The 27,997-nt window shown below is 36.4% G+C and overlaps 1 protein-coding gene across 13 annotated transcripts in view; it reads right to left on the reverse strand.

Moving 5' to 3' along the window:
- Nucleotides 1–27,997, reverse strand: part of UNC80 (unc-80 homolog, NALCN channel complex subunit) — a 225,223-nt gene that overhangs the window by 67,810 nt on the left and 129,416 nt on the right. For 11 of the 13 annotated variants that reach the window (XM_032278347.1, XM_032278345.1, XM_032278351.1 and 8 more), the window contains 9 exons: nucleotides 26,776–26,976; nucleotides 18,841–18,948; nucleotides 17,242–17,380; nucleotides 13,238–13,419; nucleotides 12,374–12,505; nucleotides 9,340–9,526; nucleotides 8,613–8,744; nucleotides 3,183–3,326; nucleotides 174–274 (listed from right to left, as the gene is read on the reverse strand). In XM_032278347.1, the coding sequence (XP_032134238.1) occupies nucleotides 174–274; nucleotides 3,183–3,326; nucleotides 8,613–8,744; nucleotides 9,340–9,526; nucleotides 12,374–12,505; nucleotides 13,238–13,419; nucleotides 17,242–17,380; nucleotides 18,841–18,948; nucleotides 26,776–26,976 (1,326 nt within the window). The remainder of the gene's footprint in view (nucleotides 1–173; nucleotides 275–3,182; nucleotides 3,327–8,612; nucleotides 8,745–9,339; nucleotides 9,527–12,373; nucleotides 12,506–13,237; nucleotides 13,420–17,241; nucleotides 17,381–18,840; nucleotides 18,949–26,775; nucleotides 26,977–27,997) is intronic. The other 2 variants (XM_032278344.1, XM_032278350.1) reach the window with 1 other exon arrangement.

Here is a 27,997-nt window from a genome sequence, read left to right on the forward strand (position 1 = left end):
GAAAAAAGCAAAGTTAAGTACTGCTCATAACTATCATTATTTTAAGAGTACTTATTGGCTGTGTATCGGAGGATACTGAGTTGCATGCACTGCACTATAAAGGTTTTTGCATGATTTTAACAGTGTTCACACTTGTAGCCACAGAGCTACATTAAAAAGGAAGAGGAATTTACTTGTCTATTGCTGATGGTCAGTTTTTCCAGAAAATGTCGAAGAACTGTTGATGGATCTTCAATTAGACAGTTCCATAAGACTTGTTGAGCCACAGCACTCACTTCAGAAGAGAAAGAAAGTTGAACATTCGTCTTAAATGGAGATAAGTCTATGAGATAAAGTATTTGACAATTTACAAGATTTAGTCTCTCCTTTTCGCCTTAAAAAGGCTCTGTGAACTCTTTTTTCTTTTGAAAGGTAGATATTTGTTCTCTTCGTTGTTGTCTCTGAACATTTTCACATGTAAAGAACAGGTTACCAAAAGTGTAGGAGTCATCTTTAGGTTTCAGCAGTGTTTTTGCAAAGAATATCTTTGTGAATATATGCAGTTGTCTTTGCTGTAGAAATCACCCAATGATAGCAGTAGTAAGCACTTATTAAATTACATTCATATTTTATTATTTATTTTATAGAGAAACTATGAAAGATTATTTGGTGTTTGAAAATACGTTTTGGTTTACAATGCACATGAATTGGAGACTTTTTTTCTGTCCACATGAATGCTTCAAACAGTATCTCCTTCAGCAAGATAAAGTAGATGAGCCAGTAACAATTAGGTTCTCACTTCTAATGAGGAGTCTTAAGAATAAAAATTAATCCTAATGAGAAATAAAGTGCTATTTCTTTGAGGAAGGTGGTCAGGCTAAGACGGTCTAGAAGTGCCCAGACTATGAAAGCAGGTGGGTAAAACACTGAATAATCTTTAGTCTGAACGTGTTTCCCAATTCCGCTGGTTTTCTAAAGTAGAAATATAGAATTTAGCATAAATTTACTATTTAGCCTCTACTCAAATAAATCATACCAATTTTTAATTCAGAACAAACCATGCAATTGAAATGAAGAGACATATAAATAACATTAACAAAAATATAAATCCAGAGCAGTAGCTTTCATATGTCTCTATAACTAATTAAAATAGGTGTGTTTTTCTCAGGTTGAAATTGATTGCAAAAATATCTTTACATGTGAAATAACCCAGACACAGAAAAATAAATATTGCATGTTTCCACTCATTTATAGAAGCTAAGTAAGTTGATCTCTCAGAAATTGAGAGTAGCATAGTGCTAACCAGAGCGGAGGAAGGGGAGGTGGGAAGGAGGCATGGGAATGGTTGGTTAATGGATACAAAATTACAACTAGATAGCAGGAATAAGTTCCATTGTTCTTTAGCACTTTAGGGTGACTATAGGTAACAATAATTTATTTTATATTCTAAAATAGCTAGAAGAGAGAATTTTGAGTGTTCCCAACACAAAGAAATATTGTTTGAGGTGAAGGATATGCTAATTACCATGATTTGATCATTATACATTGTATATAGGTATTGAAATATCACTATACCCTGTAAATAAGTACAATTATTATGTGTCAATTAAAACTTTAAAACTTTTCATATTTTTATAGCATAAAAATCCATGCTTCAGGGTTCAAAAAAAAAAGAAAAAAAATTTTTCATATTTTTAATTGCTTAAGTAATGCAGTTTCATGCTTAAAACATGAAAAATACAAAAAACCACAAAGAGAAAAATAAGACTGGAAAGTTTACCTATCACAGAAACAATTATTAACAGTATGGAGCATGTCCTTTCATATACATGAAATGTATACTTTTGTGTTTTTTGTTTTTTTTTTTTATATGGAGTCTCACTCTGTTGCCCAGGCTGAAGTGTAGTGGTGCAATTTCAGCTCACTGCAACCTCTGCCTCCCAGGTTCAAGTGATTCTCCTTCCTCAGCCTCCTGAATAGCTGGGATTACAGGCATGTGTCACTATGCCTGGCTAATTTTTGCATTTTTGTAGAGACAGGGCTTTACCAAGTTGCCCAGGCTGGTCTCTAATTCCTCATCTCCAGTGATATACCTGTCTTGGCCTCCCAAAGTACTGGGATTACAAGCATGAGCCACAGTACCCGGTCTACTTATATGTATTTTAAAATAGTACCATATATAGAAAATATTCTTTGGTATTCAGTTTTTTACTTAGCAATATATTAACACTCTTTATATTCATCTAGAATGCAATTCCAGTGTTCACAGAATGTTATCATATGGAGGTATTATGATTAACTAATTGCTTATTGTTAGGCATTTCAAGTCTTTCTAAAGTTTTTTTTATTTTAAATAATGTTCAATGTACAATGTCCTTTATACAGCCCTCATGATTGTCTTGGGAAATTGCTGGAAGCCAAATCTGTATCAAAAACACTTTTAAGGTTTCTGATACATAACATGAAACTCTGTTCTAGAATGCTTGTACAGAGTTTTATATTTCATCAGCAAGGTATAAGGATGCTTTTTTTCACCAGCAATAGATATTTTCATTTAAAATAACCTTTGCCAACTTTGTAGCTGAAATGTAAGATTTAATTACTGTTTTAAACAACAAAGTTGTTTACAGGCATTACTAGCCATTTGATTGCCTGCTTATATCCTTTGCCCATTTTTCTATTGGGATTTTAAAAATTATTGATGAGTTATAAGAGCTTTTTAAAATGTAACATTAAGAAATTAGCCTTTGTCTGTCACAAATGTTACTCATCTTTTCCCTTAGTTTATCATTTCATTTTGCAATTATTCTCTTTAGATAGTTAGTACATCTGGAAAGGTAACCATGTAAGAAAGAGAGTATTAGTGGTGTCAAGCTAAGAGCTAAGATTTCTAAGGTGGCCAAAGTCACTGTTTGATTTCTATGTGGCTAAATAAGTGTTGCTCTGTTCTCTGGTCACAAACAATGCTCCTGAACCTAACTACCTATTTTAAATGAAATTTATTTGCTCATAAAGGTAGTGGGAGAAGGAATTGGAGAGAGTGATAGTGTTAGCACAGTATGTTACAAATCTGTAATTATAATATATGCATAAAACAGCTCAACATGTGGTCAGCAGATAATGTGTTTAAGAGCAACCTACTGTCTTCTATCAGATGAATAGCTTAAGAACATCACTGATGATCCAATTGCTCAAAACTGTACCTGCTACTCCATCTTCCCGCACCTCACCATCCTCCATCAGATGAACAATGGGAAGTACTGCTGCACAGATGCATGCTGGGAACACTGCTTGTGGGGGCTGAGGCATATGGTGGTTTGGCGTGTGTTCAGTGGTATGTTCCTCATCTAAAACGGGAGACAAAATCAGGGTGCTTTTCTCAGTAATGTAATTCTTTGTTGTTATTTTTGTTTTGAGATAAGGACTCACTCTGTCACCCAGGCTGGAGTGCAGTGGCATAATCACCAGTCACTGCAGCCTTAACCTCTTGGGCTTAAGAGATCCTCCTGCCTCAGCTTTCAGAGTAGCTGGGACCACATAGGTGTGCCACCACACCTGACTAATTTTTTTATTTTTCTGTAGAGATGAGGCCTCACTATGTTGCCCAGGTTGGTCTTGAACTCCCGGGCTCAAACAATCCTCCCATCTCCAACTCCCAAAGTGCTGGGATTATGGGCATAAGCCACTACATTTGGCCTCAGTAATGTAATTTTAATGAAACATTTCTCAGTTCAAGGCCTACTTATTTAACAGTATAATCTTAGCAACGAGAAAATGCCAAAATTTTTTAAAAAGATGAGGTTACACAAAGTGACTCTTCATTCTATAACAAACAAAACCAGCCCACTTTCCAACAACCATTATTCTTCTTGTTTGTTAGAGAAGCAAAGGAAGACATTCTGGGACAGGTGTATCTGTTCACAATATTAAATCAATGAAGATAAAATTCTAAGCAGAGACTAAGACATTTTTCATAGATGCAACTTGTGTGCATGTGAGTGTGTGAGAGCTGGTAAGCAGTAATATGGGGTAGAAGCAAACACACATTTAGGATAAGAATGACATAGCCCACTCATATTAATGTTTTCATCCTCGTGGATAAATATAATAATAAATATAATTGCATATAGGAATAAATGAAACAGTTTAGATTTAGTAAGCAATGAAGGTACAAAAGGTATATAACAACTTATTAATATAAAAATATACATGTCATTTTTCTAAAGCACTAAAGGACTGTGAGTGTTTGATTCTCATATTGCAACTTACATGACTATTTGAGATTTCAGAAGGCCTATGAAGGACTAGAGGGTAAGAGACTTATCCTGTTTTTCTCAGTCCTGACTTCATACTAGATGCATGTGGAACTTTCTATAAAAAAAATTCCTCGAAAGACACAAACTATAGGGGTTGCATAGGAAAAATATAGATAATTTGTATAGATTTGTATCAAACAAAGAGATTGATATAGTAACAAAGACTTTCTACAAAGGGAAGCCTAGGCCCAGATGACTTTATTGGACAAATCTACCAAGAAGAAAAATAAAAAAAAAACTAACACCAATTCTTCACAAACACTTCTAATAAATAAATGGGAAAGGAACAATTCCCAAATTATTTTATGAAGCCAGTGTTACTCTGATACCAAAACTAGACAATAACATCATAAGAAATAAAATATTGATGCATAAATTCTCAAAAAAATCTTAGCATACAAAACCCAGAACCACGTAAAAGGATTAAATACTATAACCAAGTGGGATTTGCTTCAGGAATGCAAGGGTAGTTGAACATATTAAAATCAATCAATGTATAAACCATATTAATAAAACAAAGAAAAAACACATAAGAATTTCAATAGATGCAGACAAAGCATTTGACAAAACACTGTTTCATGATAAAAGTCATTAAAAAAAACTAGGAATTGAAAAGAACTTTCTCAATATGATAAACGGCATTTATTAAAAATCTACAGTTAACATCATACTTAATGGAGACAGGCTAAATGCTTCCCCTCTAAGATGAAGAACAAGACAAAGATGTCTGTTCTCATCACTTCTGTTTAACATTGTACTGAAGGTTTAGTCAGTGCTATTGGGCAATAAAATGAAATAAAAGTCACTTGGATTAGAAAGAAAGAAGTGAAATTATTTGTATTTGCACATGACATAATCTTGTATATGAAAAATTCTAAGAAATTCATAGGCAACTATTAGAACCAATAAACTATTTCATCAAGGTTGCAGGATAAAAAATTAATATATAAAAATCAATTCCATTTCTTGACACCAGCAATGAAAAATCCAAAAATGAAATTAGAAGCAGAATTCAATATCTAATAGCATCAAAAAGAATAAAATACCTAGGAATAAATTCAACAAAAGAAATGCAAAAGTTGTACACTGAAAACTACATTCATTGTTGAAATGAATTAAAGACATAAGTGAATGGACATTTCACGTTCACAGGTCAGAATACTTAATATGTTCTTCATTGATCTACAGATTCAGTGTCGTGAAATTCCTATTATAATATCATCTACCTTTTTTGATGAAACTGAAAAGCTGATCCTAAAAGTTATATAGAAATGCAAGAGACCAAGAATAGACAAAATAATCTTTAGAAAGATAAACAAAGTTGGAGGACTGATACTTTCCAATTTAAAAACATTAAAAAGTTGGAGTAATCAAGATTTAATAGCATTGACAAAGGATTGACACACTGATCAGTAGAAAAGAGTTGAAAGACCATAAATACACTACTACATTTACGTTCAGTTGATTTTTGACAAAGGTGCCAAGAAAATTCAATGGGGAAAAATAGTCTTTTCTATAAATAGTGCTGGGACAGCTAATAACTATATGCAAAATTCTAACTCATAACATAACAAATATTAACTCAAAGTTGATCACACACCTAAATATAAATACTAAAACTCTTAGAAGAAAACGCAGGAGTAAATCTTAGCGACTTTGGATCAGACAATTATTTCTTAGATATAACACTAAAAGCACAAATGACAAAAGAACAACACACACATTGGACCTAATTAAAATAAAAAACTTTTGTGCTTCAAAGTTACCTTTAAGAAAGTAAAAAAGACACTCGATTCTCGGCCTTTTGGCTAAGATTAAGTGAAGAAAGCAAAAAGACATGATTCGTGGTGCCCCAAAACAATTACAGTAGTAACATCAAAGAAAACTGATCACAGATCACCATAACAAATATAACAGTTTGAAACATTGTGAGAATTACCAAAAAGTGACACAAGAGACACAAATTGAGCAAATACTGTTGGAAAAATGGCACTGACAGACTTGCCCCAGGCAGGGTTGTCACAAACCTTAAATTTGTTCAAAAAATACAGTATTTGAGAAGTGCAATAAAGTGAATTGCAATTAAATGAGGTATGCCTGTATAAAGATATATGTGATATTATTTAGCCTGGACAAAGAAGAAAATTCTTTCATTTGCAACAACATGGATGAACCTAGAGAACAAAGTGAAATAAGCCCAACAAAGAAAGACAAATACTGCATTATCTCACATATGGAATTTTAAAAAGTAAAACTCAATAGAAACAGAGTAGAAGGGTAGTTACCAGGGGTCAGGGAGTGGGGAAAATGATGAGATATTGGTCAAAGGGTACAAACTTGCAGTTTCAAGATGAATTCATTTCAGAGATCTAATGTACAGCATGGTGACTATAGTTAAAAATAACGCATATTTGAAATTTGCTAACAGAGTAGATCTTAAGTATTCTCTCCATGGGGTGGGATGGGGGGAAGGTAACTGTGAGGTGGATTTGTTAATTAGCAGTTTGACTGCGGAAATTATTTCATTTTGTGATATCAAAATATCACATTGTATACCTTGAATAACACAATTTTTACATGTCAACTATACCTCAATAAAGCTGAAAAAAAACTAAAAAAAAAAAAAAGAAAGTAAAAAACTACAAAATCAGAGAAAATATTTGCAAATCATGTATCTGATAAGTGACTTATATCCGAATGTATAAATAGTTCTTGTAATATAACGGTTAAAAAACAAATTGCCCAATTTAAAGTGGACAAAAGATTTGAATGAACAATTTTACAAAGAAGATATATGTGTAGTCAATAAGCATATGAGAAGATGCTCCATGTCATTTGTCATTAGGGAAATGAAAACAAAAATCACACTGTTATTTTATACCCACAGGGATGATTAAAATTAAAACAGAATCAAAAACAGGCAATATCAACTGTTGGCAAGAAACTGAAGAAATTGGGGCTCTCATACTTTTTGGTAGGAATGTAAAATGGTACAACCAGTTTGGAAAATAGTTTGATGATTTTTTTTTCCACAAAAATTCGTACACATCTGTTTATGGCAGCATAATTCCTAATAGCCCAAAATGGAAACAACTCGAATGTCTGTTTACTGATGAATTGATAAAATGTGTTATATCCACAGAATATTATTCACCAGTAATAAGAATGAAACTCTGATACATGTTACAACATGGATGAACCTTTAAAATATGCTAAGTAAAAGATTCCAGTCACAAAAGGTCACATACTGTATGATTCCATTATATGTACTGTGAAAAGTAGGCAAATCCACGGAAACAGAAAGGAGATTAGTTTGTGCCAGGGGTTGAGGAAAGCAGTGGATGAGGACTAACTTAATAGCTTTGGGGTTCCTTTTAAGGATGATAAAAATATTCTAAAATTAGATAGTGGTAAGGGTTGCACACTATATAATGTACTAAAACCTAGCGTGTTGTATACTTCGAAAGGGTAAATCTTATGGTATATGAATTATATCTCAATAAAGGTGTTATAAAAATGTAGATATACCTTGAACCCCGTACACATATGTTGTGATTAATTAGCATTCAAAGTTCCCCAGAGTTGTAGGGTTGAGAACCACTAGCCTATTTGCTTAATTTCTGTGTGTCTTTTCAATGTCTTCATAAATAAGTAATGAAATTTGTATAATTATGAAGCAGTGAGTCCCAGACAGTTGTTCATCATTTTGGAAGGATAATTTTAAAATGTTTGGACCTGACGGGCATTGTCCCTGACCCCCCCACCCCGTCCACATGAAGACTCAGACTTCATTACAGAAATAGCATAAGCTTTGGTCTTCTTTTGATTGTTAAATTATGTTAAATAACTTAAGAATTATTTAAGAACAGCATCTTAAAGCAACCTAGTGACAGACACTGAAATCAGCTGAGGAGGTTTTAAAAACACTGATGGGTCTTACCCTCAGAGATTTTGATTAAGTCTTGGGTGTGGTTGAAACTTTTTTTTTTTTTTTTTTTCGTAAGCTTCCCAGTTGTTTGTAATATATAGCTAGGTGGAAAACCATGAAGTGCCTAGAATAATGTATTCTGAACACGCAGCAATATGATTACATGCAATGTAATTTAAATAGGGCCAACTGAAAGATGGCAACTGCTGAGGTAAATCAACAACAGTTTTTTTAAAGGATGCCACTCTATTTTTTTTTTAATTGTCAAGTCATGAGACAAGTTATTTAATGAAGACAATGTAATCAAATGAGATAATGATATTAACTGGAAAGTGTTTCAAAACAAGTAAGTCAGGAGAAATCAAGAAAATGTATGCAAGAGGACATACCTTCAGCACTGACAGCTGAACGCACTGACCAGACTGACCCGCGGCGGAAGGAATAATTCCTGTGGGAAGTGCTGGAGGTGCACGACGGGCTCACAGACAGTCGGCGGGATGCCAGATTGGTGACTTCTTCTACTAGCAAACAAAATGGGGAATGTGAACTTTGGCTTTATGACAAAACAGTTACCATTTTCACAACTATAGTTGTTATTGTATCACAAATTCATACTGCTCTCAGACCATAAGGCTTAAATAATTTTGAGTGTACTTAGAAAAGGAAAAATAAAAATAAAAAAGTCCTACAGAGGAAAGACAGAAAATTTGCCTCTAAGTTTTTACAAAGGCAGGCCAGAGAATCATTTGATCCAGAATGATTAATTAATCATTTTTGATACCTACTGACAAACTGCACTTGTGAAATTTGAAAGTAGTTAATGAAAGAGGTTGCATTTACTTTAATAAACATTCTGGATTCAGCTGTTCCCCAAATCATTCATTTAATATAACTAATGTTCTCCTCTGAAAATGGTTAACTGTACATTTCAGAAAACAACTTTTTATTTTCTGACAACTTTTTATTATTCCTGACACTCGTTGGTGTCAGGAAGTGAGAGAGAGAGATGGAAGGGGGCATATCACCTCATGTCACATAAAACTGTCAATGTTTATTTCAAACCAGGTTATTTCCCTGAGACCCAGCCCCCAAAGAAGTCCTGTGTACAGAGTGCACCTTCTTCTTCCGGCTCTGAGTTGGGCGTGCAGGTGGGCTCATAGCAAGCCTCCTGGGTGATGGGGATGGCAGTAATGAGACTGGCTTCTCGACCAAGACGTTTCTTTTCTTCCTCTTGCTGCAAGTTCTTTAAGATGTGTTCTGCCCTTTGATGGGAGCGGGATACAGCTCGGGCTGAAAAGGATTTCTGTGGAGACATAAAGGCAAGTTCATTTAATAGCAATTCTTCTGCAAGTCACAGGCATAAAGAGTGTTCCAATGAATTACACAAATGCAGTAGTTTGTCCTCAGGAAATGTTAGGATGCTCATGATCCAATTTCATGGATAACTGTCTTTCTACCAAACTTCCAAGCTGGTGTATAGTTAAGGTTTTTTTTTTTTGTTGTTGTTGTTGTTCCCCCCCCCCCCCATTCAATCAGAATGATTCTTCAAGAACATCTGTAATTTCTGGAAAGAATCTATTTCATTTTAGGATTTGGGGGGATATCAATGATTTGCTTTCTAGAATTTTTTGAACTGTTTTTAAAAGAATATTTATTTCAGGCTGGGTGCAGTGGCTTATATCTGTAATCCTAGCACTTTGGAAGGCTGAGGTGGGCGGATCACTTGAGGTGAGGAGTTCGAGACCAGCCTGGGCAACATGGCGAAACGCTGTCTCTATTAAAAATATAAAAGTTAGGTTGGTGTGGTGGTGCATGCCCGTGATTCCAGCTACTTTGGAGGCTGAGGCATGAGAATTGCTTGAACACAGGAGGCAGAAGTTATAGGGAGCTGAGGTCACACCACTGCACTCCAGCCTGGGCAACAGAGAGACACCTTGTCTTAAAAAAAAAAAAAAAAAAAAAAAAGAAGGACATTTATTTCATAAGGTTAATAAATTTGAAAATCAGAACCATGGAAAGAAGGAAGAAAGAGAGAGTTCTCATATAAACCAGTTAGTTATATGGCTTATTTCATTTCTGTAGTTCAAGTATCTGTCACACTATAAATACTTAATATTTGTGGAAACAAAGTTATGGAATGAAAATTATGAGAGCTGATAGTGTTACTAAGGTTGAATGTAAAATCTGACTTTGTTTACCAGTAGCCAAGGTATACTGGAAAAATATTAAGAACAACCCATTCCTTCATAGAAGAAGGACAAGGAACAATGAGAAGATTCACTCCGCAAAACAGCTATTCTATTCATGTCTTAATCATGATGCTTATGCCCACAGAGTCAGTGGTCTCCGAGCAGGGAAGTGATCACTGGAGTTTTTCTCTACCAACTTGAAGTAATGTTTGTGCACAATGGCAATTCCACATTTCTTTGTTGGTTTATAGTCACAAAGGGTTCAAGAGACAGGCAGCGGATGTTGATCACTATTCCGAAGGGCTGCATTTGTAGACAATCCCTTTGTAGAGAATCTTAACATGTAAGACTAAAGGTTTCCTATGTTGAATGGCAGAGCAGCAAATAAGAGCTTTTTTTTTTTTTTTTTTTTTTTCTGGCTAGTCAAGTGAAGCAGTGGGAGGGGAAAAGAAGAGCTTTTATTTGAGATGGAGTTTCACTCATGTCACCCAGGCTAGAGTGCAATGGTGCAATCTCAGGTCACTGCAACCTCTGCCTCCTGGGTTCAAGAGATTCTTCTGCCTCAGCCTACCAAGTAGCTAGGATTACGTGAACATGCCACCATGCCCAGCTAATTTTTGTATTTTTAGTACCATTCATTTGCAAAGCCAGGTAGCTAAGCTGGTTTATTGTATTAAGGCATAAGGTAAGAATTGTGGAATGAGAAAGATAACTGGATATAAAATCAGGGACTTGATTTCAAATCCACAGTGAGCTTGGGATACAGACTATGGCTGGCTCAGATGAACCCATCACCTCTTCAGGAGAAAAATCAAAAATCCTTATGTTGATGGTTCAGATGCTGAAATTACTGTACCGATGGGAGAAGAATCCGGTGTGTTTTTCTCTTTGGCAAGGTACCATCAGATATGAAGGTAGAATTAAAATAAAATAGACGTATTGTGATGGGGAAGAGTTTTAAAAAACAGCTCTCCAAAGAAAGCTACGAATGCCTATGAGTTCTACAAGTAACATGCAAAGATGTTCAAACTAATTTTATATATTCAACTAACTTTTTCAAAGAAGTGTGAATAAAATAAACCGTAAGTTGTTTTGGCCATTCAAAATGGCAATTAAAATAATAACACTAGTTAATAAGAAACTTTCTAATTCTATTCTATAAGGACAAAGTGATATAACTTTTCTGGGGATATTTTGTGAGATGCGTCAAAAACCTTTAATAGTTATTATTTTATATTGCCATAAATTCCATAGGAATTTATGCAAGGAAATAATGCTAAAGGTGTTCTTTTTTCTGTTTTTCTTTTGTTTTCCAAATTTTCTACATTACTCTTGGAATTTAGAAAAGTACTATTAAACAGGTGAAAAAGCCATATTTTGAGGATCAATGTTTTCAAAAGGTGCATATTCTTGTTTTTTTGTCTATAAATGAATTGTGTTCTAAATTTGACCATTTATGAGTTATATTACACAGAGCAGTAACAACAGCCGAGGTCTCAGAGTGATGTATGTGATGATGATACTGATGATTGACAAAATGAAGAATAAGGTTCAAGCAAGGAAATAGCTGCCAACTCTCTTCTTTTTTAAAATTTTTCAGGGCTAATGTCTTTGATTTGCCTTGTGTATTATTGGTTAAATGAGTATGTTTGTCCAAAGGCAAAAGGGCTACCTTTGGCCAAGAAGTCAATGCCTAATGCTTTTAGTAGCTTTAAACGGTGGCTTCTGCTTTGGTTATAAAACAAGATTTTTTTTTTTTCTTTTTGGAGATCTGTAAATGCTTGCTACTGGATATTATTCCCTCTATTCTATTCACAAGGACAAAGACCTTTTGTGCTGACTTTCTATGTTATTATTGCATTTTTATGAGAATGAACAAATTACCGCAAACATTAATTGTTCTCTCTTACATGTACACCATGGAACCTGGAGATATTGGAATGGAAGTGTCTGTTACTCACAGACTGGTCTTCATTAATGGGGTCCTGGACACTCCCGCTGCACTGAGGAACCCATGGAGGGTCAAACATTGGGACGGATGGCATTCCAAGCACCGGTGAGGGCAGGGTAAAATTGATACTGGGAGGCGGAATCTGTTAGTTGATACCAGAAAAATGAGGTAAGAGGGAACAGAAGCTAGAATGAGTCTGAAATATAATTATGACACAATCTGTCTCAGGAAGTTTTGGGGATCCAAGTGACTTCTCACAGAATGAGCAAGTATCATAGAAAAGGTCAATGGGGAGTGGGGAGGGAGGGGAGAGGAGGGAGGGATAACATGGGGAGAAATGCCAGATATTGTATGCATGAAAAGTAAAAGAAATTAAAAAAATATATATATATATATATTGCTGATACCTATAAAATAAAAATAAAAAAAGAAAGAAAAGGTCTGTTTTCCAAGATTTTCTGCTATAGAGCAAACAGGATGAGCCTATCTGGGCCTCAGTTTACTAATCCATTAAATAAAGGCTTTCAATCAGATGATTCTCTATTCGTGTTTATCACCCCATCCTCCAAAGCACACCTGTAAGTTTATACATAGCAAAATGTTTAGAAGAAAATTCCCCAGACTTTCATATGCTTACCTCTGGGGAGGCTAGTGAGATTTTGAGGTGTATAGAGACTTGATTTTCTTACTCTGTATTTGTCTATATTTTAATTTTTTTAACAGTAGGAATGCATTCATGTATATTAGGTTTACTTACATAGAGAGGAAAAAAAGAACATCTTTGGCTGTATATTGTGGCTTTGAGGTTCAAGGATTTAAACAAACTTTGGGTTGGGTTTGCTAATGTAACTCGTCTGTGAGAACTATTCCTCACCTTAAAAATCTGCTGTGCTCCTTCCTCCATTCGGGGCCAGACTTGATAGCGAAACCTCCAAAGCGTGTGGAACTTGAGGACAGCGTTTAGCCTCTGCACAGTCTCCGGGTGGTGGAACTCTGACATCAGCATGTCGGACACGGCCTCAGGCACCTTCACTGCACACAGCAGGAACATGGCAGCTAGAGACAGTCAACAATTCATCAGCTATCATCAGCTATGCTTTTTTTTTTTTTTTTTTTTTTTTTTGAGACAGAGTCTTGCATTGTCGCCCAGGCTGGAGTGCCGTAGCGTGATCTCCACTCACTGCAACTTCCACCTCCTGGGTTCAAGCGATTCTCCTGCCTCGGTCTCCTGAGTAGCTGGGATTACAGGTGCCTGCCACCACTCCCGGCTAATTTTTTGTATTTTTAGTAGAGATGGGGTTTCACTATGTTGACTAGGCTGGTCTTGAACTCCTGACCTCATGATCTGCCCACCTCGGCCTCCAAAACTGCTGGGATTGCTGGAGCGAGCCACCGCCCCCCACCCAGCTATGCTTTTAAAATGTTGCTTAGTTCCTGGGGTTGGGGAGAAGTGGAAACTGCTCCTATCTTCTGAAAATGACTCCTGAGCTATATGAAGCTAGGCTACCAGTACTGGCAAATCAAACCTTCTTTGTACCACCCACAGACTTCCAATAGCTGGTACGAGGGCAGCAACAACATGACATTTCAGTAGAATCACTCATTCCAAGCAGTTTCCTTTGACTCACAGTGAAAAACAAATACCAGAGGAAGCAAATGAAATAAGAAAAGTACGTCCTGCAATATGTTTTTTAGGAAATAGCTAGACTCATCTCATAGTAACCCAAGGACAACAAATAAACTTATCCTTTAAAAACTGCCTCAGTTACATTGGCTACATTTTTTAAATTCCACATCATAGACCCTATTAGAAACACATATCCTTCCAAGAGATAGAAGAGATTGAGAAGCCAAAAGGGATTTAATGAATCATAATACCATGAAAAGTTTTTTGTGAAAAGCCAAATATCAATAAGTGAAAGGCCAGGTTCCATGATAAGTTATAAAGCTAATGAATAACAAGCTTTATAAATAAACTTTATAACACAGATAGAGAAGCTAGTGGCAGTTATAAAAACATACTCTACGTGAATATGTCATGAATCTCTCATGTACTCTTTCCCAGAGCCTAACAATGTGCTTAAGGCAGCTGTGCCAGAATAAATGGGGTTAAGTCCTGGTAGCTCTGATACTTCTCTGCCATGAGATCTTGGGTAAGCCTCTTAACTTCTCTTAGCCTCCACTTTTCTTTATTGGTAAACTCCCAATAAGAACAATAATGATAATACTAACATCTGCTTCCAAAGTTGTTGTTAGAATAAAATAAAAGGATATATGAGAAGGTGCTTTGTGAAGTGAAAAGTACAACACATTTCTAAAGCGTGTCGTATTTTAAAAATAGAGGCAATTTAGTTCTAATGGTAAGGGCATCTATCTGTGCATTCAGAAAATCTGGGTTTCCTTACCCTTTGAGCTGTATGAACTTAGATTTGTCCTTTCAATTCTCTGACTAAAGTCTGCTCATCTATAGAATGGTTTATCAATAAGATAACACATATGACCTAGTTCTATAACAAATGCTAGTTATTGCAATCATTATCTTTTGTCAATACTTTTTTTAGCCTATTAGGTGCTCAAATCTTCACCCTTTCTACTTTATTTGCCTTTCTTCAAAATGTACTCTATGCTGCCTCAATTTCTAAACACTAGGCTCATTTTTTAAGTCACTGCAGAATTCTATCTTAATCTCTACTGAAAAAGCTTTCCTGTAATGCTCACTAATCCTCAGATCCAGTGGTATTTTCATAGCACTTGTTTCAGTTTTTAATACCTTCACAACAATCTCCTTGAAGAACTATTTTCCTTTGCTTCCACAGTTTGAGATGTCTACCTTTCTGATCACTTTTTCTAGCTGGGCTTCTTTCTCTGGTCCTCTAGAGGTGGAGAAGACCATTGGCTTAGTGGTCATTTCTCATCTCTTTCTTCTCTATTAATCCTCTCTACTGATCATCTTTATTGAAATAATGAGAGTAGAGCCCATCTACTCTAATTATTTCAGCTGCCATTTGTATCAACTTGTTTCCCAAGTTTACCTTTGGCCTTCCTTTTTAGCTTCAGTGTCATGTCACCAACCATATATTACCAACTCTTTCATCTAAAAATCACTATTCTTTTTGAAAACTTTTTAAAAATTTACTTTACAAATATGTACATACTATTTGTACACATGGGGTACATGTAGCATTTTCTTACATGCATAGAATGTAATGATCAAGTCAAAATATTTAAAATATCCACCCCCTCGAGTATTTATTATTTCTATGTGTTGGAAACATTTCAAGTCCTCTTCTAGCTATTTTGAAATATACAATACCTTGTTGTTAACTATAGTCACACTAACATGCTTTTGAACACTAGGACTTCTATCTAGCTATATGTTTGTACCCATTAACCAACTTCTCTTCATCCTTCCTCTACACCAAAACACTATTTTTAAAACCAAACTATTCCACATGTTGCTGCAGTATCAAACTTAGTAACAATTCAAATTCTGTATACAACATTGTTCTTTGGCTCAGAAGCCACGACTATTTTTTCACAATTCAGTGGAAGGTCCACAGTCATAAGCCTGTCATTCAAAGTCTATTACAAGCTGAGTCCCACTCACCTTTCTAATATTATGGCCCTGTGACCCCTCTGCAAAAGCCATGCTAGTCTTCACTCTCCTCAGGCTTTTCAAAAAACCCAGTGCACCCACTGTGTTTTCTGCTTCTCTCACTTCTAGGTGTTCTTTAAAGCCCAGTCTACCTGTTTATATTTTCCATGGAAGTTTCCGTAACTATCCCATGTTTAGGGAGTGTGCCATTCCCTGAACTTCCACAGCTCTCTCTGAGAAGCAAAAACCTAAATTTTAATGTGAACAAAGATCTTTTACCAAGATATTCATTATAATACGGCATAAAAGAGCAAAAGGTGGATTCCACCTAAATTTACATCAATAGGTCTTGGCTAAATAAATTATGATATGTCCATTCATTCAGTGGAATATTTTGTACTAAAAAGAGAGAGGTAAAACTAAAAAGAGAGAGGTAAAACTATAAACTGATATTTAAAAACAGTCTCCCAGATATAAATGAAAAAAAATGTAAAGTAGATTTATAGCATGTCCCATTTGTGTGAAGAAGAAAACATACAATATATAACTTACACAAACACACACATATGTGTGTGTGTGTTTAGTTTACCCTAGAAGGATTCCTGAGAAACTTAAAAAGTTTCCTCTGGGGAAGGAAATGGTGGGGTAAGTGGGGTAGGGGAGGGGTGTGGGGAAGAGCGTGGGTCATAGGAAAAAAGGCAATACTTTTAACTTCATACAATTTCGTATTACTTGAACACATGCATTTTGCAATTAAAATAACTACAGACAAATAAAGGGATCTGCACAAAAAGTGGAAAAAATGAAGAATATATATTTTGCCTCTACCACTAACTAGCTACGTGGCCTTAGACAAATCACTTAAATTTTAACAAATTTGCTTTGATATTACCATTTGGACACAGAACATTACACACATAAGATTTAATAAAGTTAATTATGGTGGTTCATGTTAAACCTAGGAGATGACCCAAAAAAGAATTTTGTCTCTTATGAAATACAGTGAAAGTGCAGGTTCTGGGGAAAATCATTCTCTATAATTTGTTAACACCCTGAGAAAGACATATGCTTTGGTGCAGACCATATGGTGAAATTGGAAGGGAGCATACAAAACCTGGGTCTACCCTCCTATTGCACACAGCTCTAGAGTCTACAGTTATAGCAATTGCCATTAACTTGACCTAGGAGCAAAAACAGAATGAAAGCACCTCTCTCTTACTCAAACACTTGGATCAATAATGGCAGTGGCAGTTGGCACAGGGTTCCAGGTGGTCTTTCTTTACCTGCTGCCCCTGCCATGTGCTCATCCATGCTGAGCAGGAGTTCCCAGGCAGCTGGCTGGATGTCTCCATACATCTCCTCTGTCAGAATTGGTGCTGCCTTGATTAACAGAGATAAGGGAGCAGGCGACAAGCTCATCACCTGGGAAAAGACGGAAATCATGTTTTAAAATCTTTTAACACAGTGAATACTGCATTTCTCTTTAAATGTAAGAGCTACTTCCCCTCTCTCTGCTTGCCTTAAGTGATCTTAAAATACTTTCTAAAATGGGAGCATATTTAGTTGACATGTCATAGGATAAGCTTTATATCTTATTAATTGAAGCATAATTTTAAAAATACACTAATTTTATGATGTTTTCACCACAAAATTGCTTGCAACCACCAAGGAGTAAACTATAGAATAAGTAAAACTCTATGAGAAATGAAAGACCCCAGGAAATACATATTTGTGTTAAAAGTCTTGATGCATTTTTAAAGGATCCTATTTTCCTTCCTAACAGTGGATTTCCAACGAAAACTATAAGCAGCCTGTAACTGATGAAAAAGCCCATTTAGAAAGTTAACTGGGCTGGGCGCGGTGGCTCACGCCTGTAATCCCAGCACTTTGGGAGGCCGAGGCGGGTGTATCATGAGGTCAAGAGATCGAGACCATCTGGGTCAACATGGTGAAACCCCATCTCTACTAAAACTACAAAAAATTAGCTGGGCATGGTGGTGCATGCCTGTAGTCCCAGCTACCCAGGAGGCTGAGGCGGGAGAATTGCCTGAACCCAGGAGGCGGAGGTTGCGGTGAGCAGAGATCACGCCATTGCACTCCAGCCTGGGTAACAAGAGTGAAACTCCGTCTCCAAAAAAAAAAGAAGAAAAGAAAGTTAACTGAGCCAATGTGACCATATATGGCACTTCCTTCGAAATACATAATATATTGTGGTTATTGCCCCAGATTAGCCTACAAAATCCTATTTAATACATTATTTCTCATAATTTAGGTGACAAATGTAGATTCTAGACAAGTCATCATCATTTCAAATTCCAGAAAAATATAAACAATATTTTTTTGGGGGAAGATTATGATTTAGAGCTTATGTTGTAATAGCAATATAACAATGTGTCAAGCACTGGATAAGTAGGTACATGCACCATTTTATTTGATCCATGCAATTATCCCTTGGGACAGGTCTAGTGTTATAGTCCCCATTTTATAAATGAGGTGACCAAGACCAGGAGAAATTAAGTAACTTTCCCAAGGTCCCAGAGCCAGAGCAGCAGACATCGGATATGAATCCAGACAGTCTCATTCCAAAACCCATAGCGTTGCCCTTACACACGTGGGAAGTTAGCTCCCCTGCAGTGAGGACAGCGTGGGGAGCTGTGGTTTGAACCAAAGTTCCCAAGCCTTGTTTGTGGAAGCTGGCTATCTAGCAAGAAGGGATTTTTTTTTCCTTGCACACTTGGTGGCACTCTTGTTCCCCAACTGAAGGAGCTTTATGCCAACACTGTGCCAACTGACACTGTATGTCCCAAACATTAGTAAATAAGTTGTCTGGAGTCCCCTCCCTGTTAAAGCTCCGTGAATCTTTCTGATCTGGCTGCCAATACCTGAAGTCTGATGTACTTCAGCATTCCAGAATCTTTTTTTCCTTCCAGATTGGCATCTGAAACTCTCTTCTTTAGAGAAGGTGTCCTCAGGCATGACTTATCTGAGCACTGAAAAGAACAGGGATATGTAATGAACAGTGGTGTGCTTTCTAAAAAGTGGTGTGCCATCATGTCCCCCAATTCTCCAGGCAACCATCTTCTAGTGGAAGGGATAATTAAAGGTCTTTTTGTGGGTCCACGTTTTCTAAAATTTATAAAAGCAGTCAATTCTGTAATAAAAAATAGCTTAGAGATATTTAGTAATGAGCTCCTCTTTGGCCTTTGAAGAAACTGGCATTGGGAGAGGTGGAGGGACTTGGTTGAGTTGCAAAGCTAGTTATTAGCAGAAAAAGGAAAGGACAAGGATCTCTCCACTTCCATTTCAGGGTTAATTATATTTCATCAAGCAGTTAAAACACACAAATCTTTTAAAATATTAAGTCAAATAAAATCCATTCTATCCAATAGTCCCTTTGTAGGGTTGGATGCTGCAAGTTGAATGACTTGGTCATAAAGGAGAGAAGACATTTCATAGCGAAGCATTAGAAAGTTAAAGGTCAAATACAGGACTCATCAAGGAAGTATGAGTTTATAGTATCCATTATCAAGGAATGAGTTGTACAGGTAAAGTGATTTCTTTTCAAAAACCATACTCTTCTATAAGAGGCAGTAGCTCTTCTTAAAAATTGTCTCCTCAACCAGGTGATTCATCTACATAAGCACAGATAATACCATTTCTTCCTCTAACCCCTTAAATGCCAAGGGATGGACTGAACAGTGCAGCTGGGAGAAGGATTGAACCTAACGAAGGAAGGCTTGCTTATCCGGAGTCCTGATTCTTCCTCTTTTTGCACTCCAGGCTGTGAAAAGAGGGAATCATTCTTCTCACACAGAATAAATGCTCATTTGTTTTTCCAGTGCCATGTCAATGAAACACTTTCTCACTCTAGTCAAGGGAGAAAAAAAAACTGAACTTCTTAAGAATTTTTGAACAGAGCTTCATAGTGTTATGAATAAATATATTTTAAAAGAAAAGGCAATTCTAAAAGTGCATGCATGGATGTTCCAAGAAAGTCTTTCAAAACTGTGACAAAAAGACCCAAGAAAATGCATCTATTATATGACAAGTATAAAACCAACTTTTAAAATGAACCTCCTTGAAAACAAGTGAATTAGGGTTCTTGCTGTGCTTTCTAAAGAAAAAAATCATGGAGGTGCATACCTGGGGACACATATTATTTGGGGAGATAACTATTGTGTTGCTTTTCCCCCCCGTGACTGTGAAAGCAATATACAGCATAAATTGTATGCTAATTTTATATAATTTGAAAACTGTTCTAAAATCATATATAGCAATAGCTTGTCATGTAAATGTAGGGGTGTACTGACCCTTGCAAAAGAGTCAAGATACTAAAAACTGGCATCTTTCTGTTTTATTCTTTATATTTATAAAATAATGAATGTATATTAGAGCATATCTGGAAAAGAAAAACTCTGAAGAAAACAAAAATCTCAGTAATTCCTGATACGGTTTAGCTGTGTCCCCACCCAAATCTCATCCATTCCCATAATCCCCATGTGTCATAGGAGAAACCCAGTGAGAAGTGATTGTATCATGGGGGCAGCTTCCTCCATGCTGTTCTCATGATAATGAGTACATCTCACGAGAGCTGATGATTTTATAAGCTTCTGGCATTCCCCTCCACACCCCCCCCCACCCACTTACACTCATTCTCTCTCCTGCCACCCTGTGAAGAGCTGCCTTCCACCATGATTGTAAGTTTTCTGAGGCCTTCCCAGTTATGAGAAACTGTGAGCCAATTAAGCCTCTTTCCTTTATAAATTACCAAGTCTAGGGTATTTCTTCATAGCAGCACGAGAACAGGCTACTACAATCCCCAACCCAATGGTAGCCATTATTAGGTTCTTTTCAACCTTTCCCCCACATGCATCTTAGCACAACTGTGATAATGTCATGTATGGCACACAATTTTAAATGATTCATTTCACTATGATTTTATAATGAGCATTTTCCCATTACAATTATTTTAAAATATAATTCTTAAATTTTGCTAATATTTTACTACTTTCTCTTTTGGTTGGACATTTTGTCTCTGGGGATTCTTTTGAACAACACTTCTTAATTAAATTATGGAAATTTTAACCAGGCAAGATACAGGAAAATACTCAGCGCGCACGTGCGCGCACACACACACACACACAAAAAAAAAAAAAAAAAAAAGAACATTTATATTTTTCCCTGATACTCTGTGTTTCTGCCTACCGGGAACAGAAAGTATAAGTCAAGCTCCTCATATATTTAATATCCTACCATGTTGCTTTAGGAAGTATGGTGCAATCTGGTAGCCTCATGATACTTAGGGTGCTTGTTTTAGTGGAAAAGGAAGGAAGTTGGAAGGGTTTTCACATCAAGGTGATAAGCTAGTAACTCTTTTTGAATGACTTGATAGGAAGATAGAGATCACAGAGATGGGCATATGTGTGATGGGCACTTGGGTGACTCTGTAAAGGTCCTAAAGTCCTTTTACTGGTGTGACTCTTAACTCGGACTGTTGGAACGAGTAGGAGACAAGTTCCAAAGGCATCTGTTAGTGGTCCTCTGAAGAGTTAGAGATTTCACTGGACTACAAGATGCACATAGTGGCTGAAATTACATATCAAGCAGTGACTTGCAGAGAAACTCAAGACTAGCAACTCAAGGCCAAGGGACAGAATAGTGATAAATTCTGGAAACATTAGTGATAAATTCTGTCCTTTGGTCTTGGATTGCTAGTCTTGAGTTTCTCTACAGGTCCCTGCTTGATGTGTAATTTCGACCACTGTGTGCATCTTGCAGTCAAGGGAAATCTCTAACTCTTCAAAGGACCACTAGTAGATGCCTCTATTAGTAATAAATAGAGATGAGTGATAAATTCTGTCCTTTGGTATTGATAAATTAGTGATAAATTCCTCTACACAGTCATTGTTGAGGTGGTTCTACCAAAAAGAGCTGTTTTCAATGGGAGGCAGTTATGCAGCCTCATGCTCTGCCAGGGATACTTGGGAATCCTTGCTATGAGATCGTGTAGAACTTAGACCAATGTTATTTTTACCTTTGTATATGTCTTAGAAAAATCCATCCTAGTTGACTCCATGACTCCTCTCCTGACCACTTTTGAGTACATTAGCAATGCAAAACCAGGTTTTTGATTGGCTAAGGGTGTACCACTTGTGGTGCTTGGGCCAAAAGAGGAGAAAATGGCCCCCTCAAATTCCTGTCTTAGGGAATTAAGAGAAACAGAGTCTGAATCGTTTAGTGATGGTTGCTGTGTGGAAAAATAATGATGCCATCCTGAAATTTTCAGTCTATGTAACAGATGAATATAGCAACAGGAGCTGGCCAGGGCATAGAATGTTTGTGCAGATGGAGATGATGCAGAAAGAAGCAGAGATGAAAGACTATGTTCATCCTGAAACGAACAGCAGCTTTGGTTCTCATTCCATTGAGGCTTAGCCGTTTCTTTTACTGTCCCTAGTTTTCTGAGATTCTACCATATTATTTGAAGAATATCCCTAATTGTTTAAACAAGTTCAATCTTTTCTTCCTTACAACAAAAGATTATTGACTAGAGAGGAATAATAATGGTTTTAAATAAATTTTTGTTTATTCATTGAATAATTCAAGAATATTTTTTGAGTTAAACACATGCCAGGAACTGAACTAACTTCTGGAGCAGGTGCATGCCCTCCTAGAAAAGTGTAGGAAAGGCAGATGACAAACAAGTAAACAAAGGAAAAGTCAAGATAAATAGAAAAGGAAATGCATGCATGAAGGAAGACTCAGTGTAGAAATAACAAAGTATTTATATGTTTCTTTTAATTCTAAAAGAATTGTAACATTAAAACAAGGTGTTAAAACTTGGGGATGTTGAAGTCAGCCTACTGGGCTCTCTGAGAAAGGGATTTCCTCATGTTTCTGGGAAGAAGGTTATGTCAACAGAAATGCAGTATTTCTCAAAAGGTAACCTATATTCTTTGTGCCTCATACACGTTTGACACATGAATTATGTATGTTACAGTGGGCAGTCATCAGGGTCCATGAAATTAAGATCCACAACCTGGTCTTGGCCTTACAATAATGTTGTCCATAGATAGCTTTAGGGAAAATGTTGGTTCTGCAGGAAGTCAGCTGAGCTCTTGACATTTGCACTGGAATTTGCCTATACTGTATTCTTTCTTTTTGGGGACATGTATCACAATTTGTTCCCCTCTCCTTTTTTGTTGAAAGAGGAAAAATCTAATCTACTCCTTTTTAAAATTAGCAAGCATTAATTAAACATTTATTTATAACATAGCTTTGAACAAAGTACAGACATAAAGGAAAAATCTCAGAATTCTTTGGTAAAGGTGATATATACTTGTAGAATGACAGTTTATTTTTCAAAAACCCTCAAGTTTGGAAGTACACTAAAATAGACTAACAGATTGTACAGTGAGTCCCTGAACATTGAAATGTAGATTAGCAGATTGATCAGAATTAGATGGGTTACAAAATGTACTAGCTGCCACAAATATACTCTGCCATAAAAAACCAATTAAAAAGAAAACAGGAATGAAATACCAATTGCTCATAAGACACGCTTCTAATCAGAATACAGCTTTTAATCTTGCTTTATTGCCTACTCTGTTTTCATTTTTCATCTGGAAATGTGGGCATTGTTCATTTATCTGACAGATTCACAACAGGCAAATGAAAAGTATCATGAGAGAAAGAAAAGAGCTTGTGGAGGAGGCTAGCATTTTGGAAATAAAATGTGTATCATAGAGGAGTCAATTCATCGTTTCAGCTCTCTACCTGAATGACTAATTTCATGTGTTAAAAGTTAGAAGCCACTTATTCATGCTTTCCCTTTCCTTTTCAGAAATGTAAGCAGTAGCAGAAGGTGGCTAGGACTTTTCTACTGCTTCAGGCCAGTGGTCTGATGAGGCAGAGTGGAGGGCACTCATGAAGCATCCTAGGGCTATAACTCTACTCACCCACTCAATGACTGCTCTACTATTATATAAGTGAGTACTCTGCTAGGTTATCACGCAGGATACAAAATGTGAAAGATTTCCTCGGTTCTCAAAAAGTTTATAGCTAAGTGGCAGAACATGCCACTGCTTGCAGGATAAAATGAAAGCCTTCCCATGGTCCCACATGGTCTGGTCTCAAGCTGCCTATGCAGCATCATCATGCACCACAGTCCTCTGTACTCCAGCTATGGCCCTTCATACTCACCTCTTCTCTCTGGTTGGAAAATTCTGTATCCAATTAACATCTGTGCATCCTTTAGTCAAAGCTCACCTGTCACTTTATTGGGAAGGCTGTCTTGTATTTCCCCCTACAAGGCCAAAGCCTCATTTATAAGCTCTCTCAGCAGTGTAGCTCTCCTTCATTGCACTTATTGCTGTTGCGATTTTACATTAATTTGGGAGGTGTATTTGATCAATGTCTGTCTTAGACTAGATTATGTGTACTATATGAGGGTACAAACTGTATTGTTATTATTTTTTCCCATTATTGTACTCAGTGCAAAGTATGAGCTCAGCATGGTCTACAGGTTCTTTAAAAGTTTGTTGAATAGATGAATGGCTGGCTGGCTGGCTGGATGGATGATTGAAAGAAGAATGAGAAAACATGAGTTAAACACTATTATAATTTAGTTGAAGGAGGAAGCAAGAAAAATAACATTTAGTGTTTATCTGCAGTATGCCCTGTGCTTAACACTTGAGGAATCAAAAAAAGGTTTAATGGAGGAGATGGCATTCGAGTTGGATCTTAAAGAATGTTTGGGTTGGGCTATGTTAGATTAGGGATGAAGGTATAGTTCCAGCAAAAATACAGCAGTAAGAAATCCTGAAGCATGTATGGGGAACAATGATCAATAATTTAGACTCATTTATTTTTTAAACTTTCAGCATATATGGTTTTAACCTAAAACTAATGGAGTTTTTATAGGAAGAAAGAATTTACATAAATAAAAATAAATTTTCTTTAAATGCAGTGTCATTTATGTTTGAAATATATATACGATGTATATAGATATATACATGTATACACACACAAACATATTTACTTTTTTTTCTTTTTATGTCATTATTTAGCAGTTTATTTGTACCCCCCATTGGCCCATTCTCCACCTTCATTCCCCTCAGAACTTGTATGATTTGAATAACATGAAATGCAATAGAGTCTAGTTTAAAAAGCCCTGACTCTGATGTTCCATATTTCTAAGGTTGAAGTCTAGCTGAATATGTTATAGATATGAACTGTGGATAATCCCAACTTTCTGAGCCTCCACAGGTGAAAAACATGTAAAATGGCGAGAAAAATAAAACTTCCAATGGTTTTTAAGAGTAAAAAAGCACTTGTTAATGAAATGTACCTATCTTACACCCTATACATTTAGAAAAAATACTAAAAGATCATACCCCATAGAGTGAACTTACACACTTAGGAGATATATCAGATATGTAATTTTTAAAGAATGTTTTGTATTATTAAAAATTTCTTCATTGAACATGTATTGCTTTCATAAGAAAAAAGTTGTAATTAAAAAAATCCCTTTGTGAGCACTAAGGTATCACAAATTGCTACAAGACACAACTGTGCATTTTTGTTGTTATTGCTCATATTTTCTCATTGTTTGATGCATATATTATTGATTATCCCCTCCCTAGCTGAAACCTGGTTTGCAAATTCCTTAGAAAGACTCTCTGCTTCTGTTTTTTTTTTTTTCTTAACAGAATATCTGGCCCAATCTTGTGCCAACAGAGGGCACATAATAAATGCCTGTTGAAATGAATAGGTGTTACATAAAAATCTCTTTGCAAAACCACTTGGGAAAAGCAGCTGCAGGAGCAGCTACAACATTCAGTCACGCATCTTGACTGTGATGCCTGTTCAGGGGCAGGTGGAAAATTCAGGGCTTCTCTGGCAGGAGCACAGCAGACTTGGTCACTGGCTTCATCATCTGCCAGCTCAGCTGCTCAGGGTAGTTTTCAGAAAAGGACAGCTGAATGCTTGAAAAATGTAATAGTTTCTTGAAGGAATTTCCTTTAGTCTGATTTGATCTAGATTACTCTTTTACTTGGCTGTGAACAGTGGGGTCATTTATGCATAATTTTTAGTACATAAATGTATTAGTTTCCTGTTGCTGCTATAACAAGTGACCACAACCTTCATAGCTTAAAATGGCACAAATTTTTTATCTTACAGTTCTGGAGGTGAGAAGTCTAAAAAAATTGTCAGGGCTGTGGCTCTGAAAGCTTCTGAAGCTCTAGGAGATAATCCATTTCCTTGTCTTTTCTAACTTCTAGAGGCTGCCAGCATTCCTTGGTTCATGGCCCCACATCACTCTGACGTCTGCTTTTCTCCCGACATTTTCTTCTCTGCCTCTGACCCTCCTGACTCCTTTTTTCACTTATAAGGACCGTTATGATGACACTGAGCACAAATGGATAATTTAGGACACACTCCCCATTGCAAAATATCTAATCACATCTGCAAAATCTCTTCTGCCATGTGAAGATATTCACATTTCCAGAGATTAGGAGGTAAATAATGTTTGTAGGGGAGGCATTATTCTGCTTACCACAATAACTTATCATCATCCTTATGCATTCATATTTATTTACAGAATAAGACAAAACCCAAGGAAAGATTTCATGTTTATTCATGGACAAGAAGACAAAACATTTGTCTTTCTTGCACACCTCTTCTGCTTTTGTTTAGATGCACACAGATCTGACTGTAACAATTGTGTTTAGCTGAAAATTTCTATTTCCAGAGAAAAAATTGTTAGACATCATGTTCCTTAGTACTGGCATATTATCCAGTGGTCGTTTACTTACTTCTTTCTGTTTCTTGCCCCGGAGAGCCACGTTGCTGATGTTGCTGCTTTCCCGCAGGGAGTCCACACTGTCTCCATAGAGCAGTTTGATAGCTCTGACAAGTCGGGCACAAGAGCGGCTGTGATGCAGGTAGCAGTGAGGATGGCAGTAGTCAACATGAGTGCAGATGAAACTCTGCTGATTGCACAGCAAGATCATGACCTGGAATACAAATATTCCTGAGACTCGGCCAGGCAACCAGGGTACAGACAAACTGAACATATCTGTGGGGTGGAAGATGAGAAGTCAGAATGTCAATTTCCTTGGATGTGTCTTGAAATCGCAGTGATCCAATAATTCCCACAGGAGAACAAAGGGTTCGTTATCCACTTGGCCTTTTGTTCTCCCTCCAGTCATACTTGATAGAAGGATATCTTTGAAACATTAAAAGGTTAACAGGTCTTCAAAAACTTAAAACAATTATTGTGGAGTGTATGGTTTCCAAATATTCTCAAATGGAGATTCTGAACTTAAAACTAAATTTTTTTTCCTAGCTCTGATGTTGGGGAAGGAACCAGATGGAAGGGCATAGACTTCTGTCCCAGAGGATCTGACTGGCCTTTGACAGCTGTGGGGTACCTTTAATGCCAGGACACCAATGTGAGGCTTGAAAACATTTCTACTTCTTCCCCTTTGGCCAATAAACTTGTTCTTTTTTTTTTTTAAATAAATTTTTATGTGTGGTATAAGGTGGGGTGGTCAAACTTGATTTTTTTTTTACAGATATAATTATTCCAGCATAATTTATTAAAAAGGGCATCATTTCTACACTGAGACTTTTGTCACAATTCAGATGATAATACGTGTGTTGATTTATTCCATTGACACATTTTCTATTCTTTTTTTTTTTAAATTTATTTTACTTTTGGTGCATACTGTAGTCTCATTGCCACTCTCTGCAAGGTGGCATTTTTCCTCTGGCTTTTAGGACATTCTAGCTCTTCTCTTGTAGCTAAATCCAAATCAAATCCTCCTATCTCCTAGAATTCTCCCACTAAAATGACAGAAAGGAATTCAGTTGACTTATAGGATATGATTATTTTAAGAAAAGGAATAAAGGACCTTGCATTTGGAACTTAAAGGAGTTTTCTTAAAAGGCAATAATATAGGCAGAGCCACAAGCTCAGTCAAATGTGTGTAGAGTCTTCTGAACGCTTCCATCCTTCATGAAAGTATAACAGTT

Source organism: Sapajus apella, unplaced genomic scaffold (assembly GCF_009761245.1).
Source record: "Sapajus apella isolate SASKATOON/1434 unplaced genomic scaffold, GSC_monkey_1.0 scaffold10, whole genome shotgun sequence".
Lineage (NCBI taxonomy): Eukaryota > Metazoa > Chordata > Mammalia > Primates > Cebidae > Sapajus > Sapajus apella.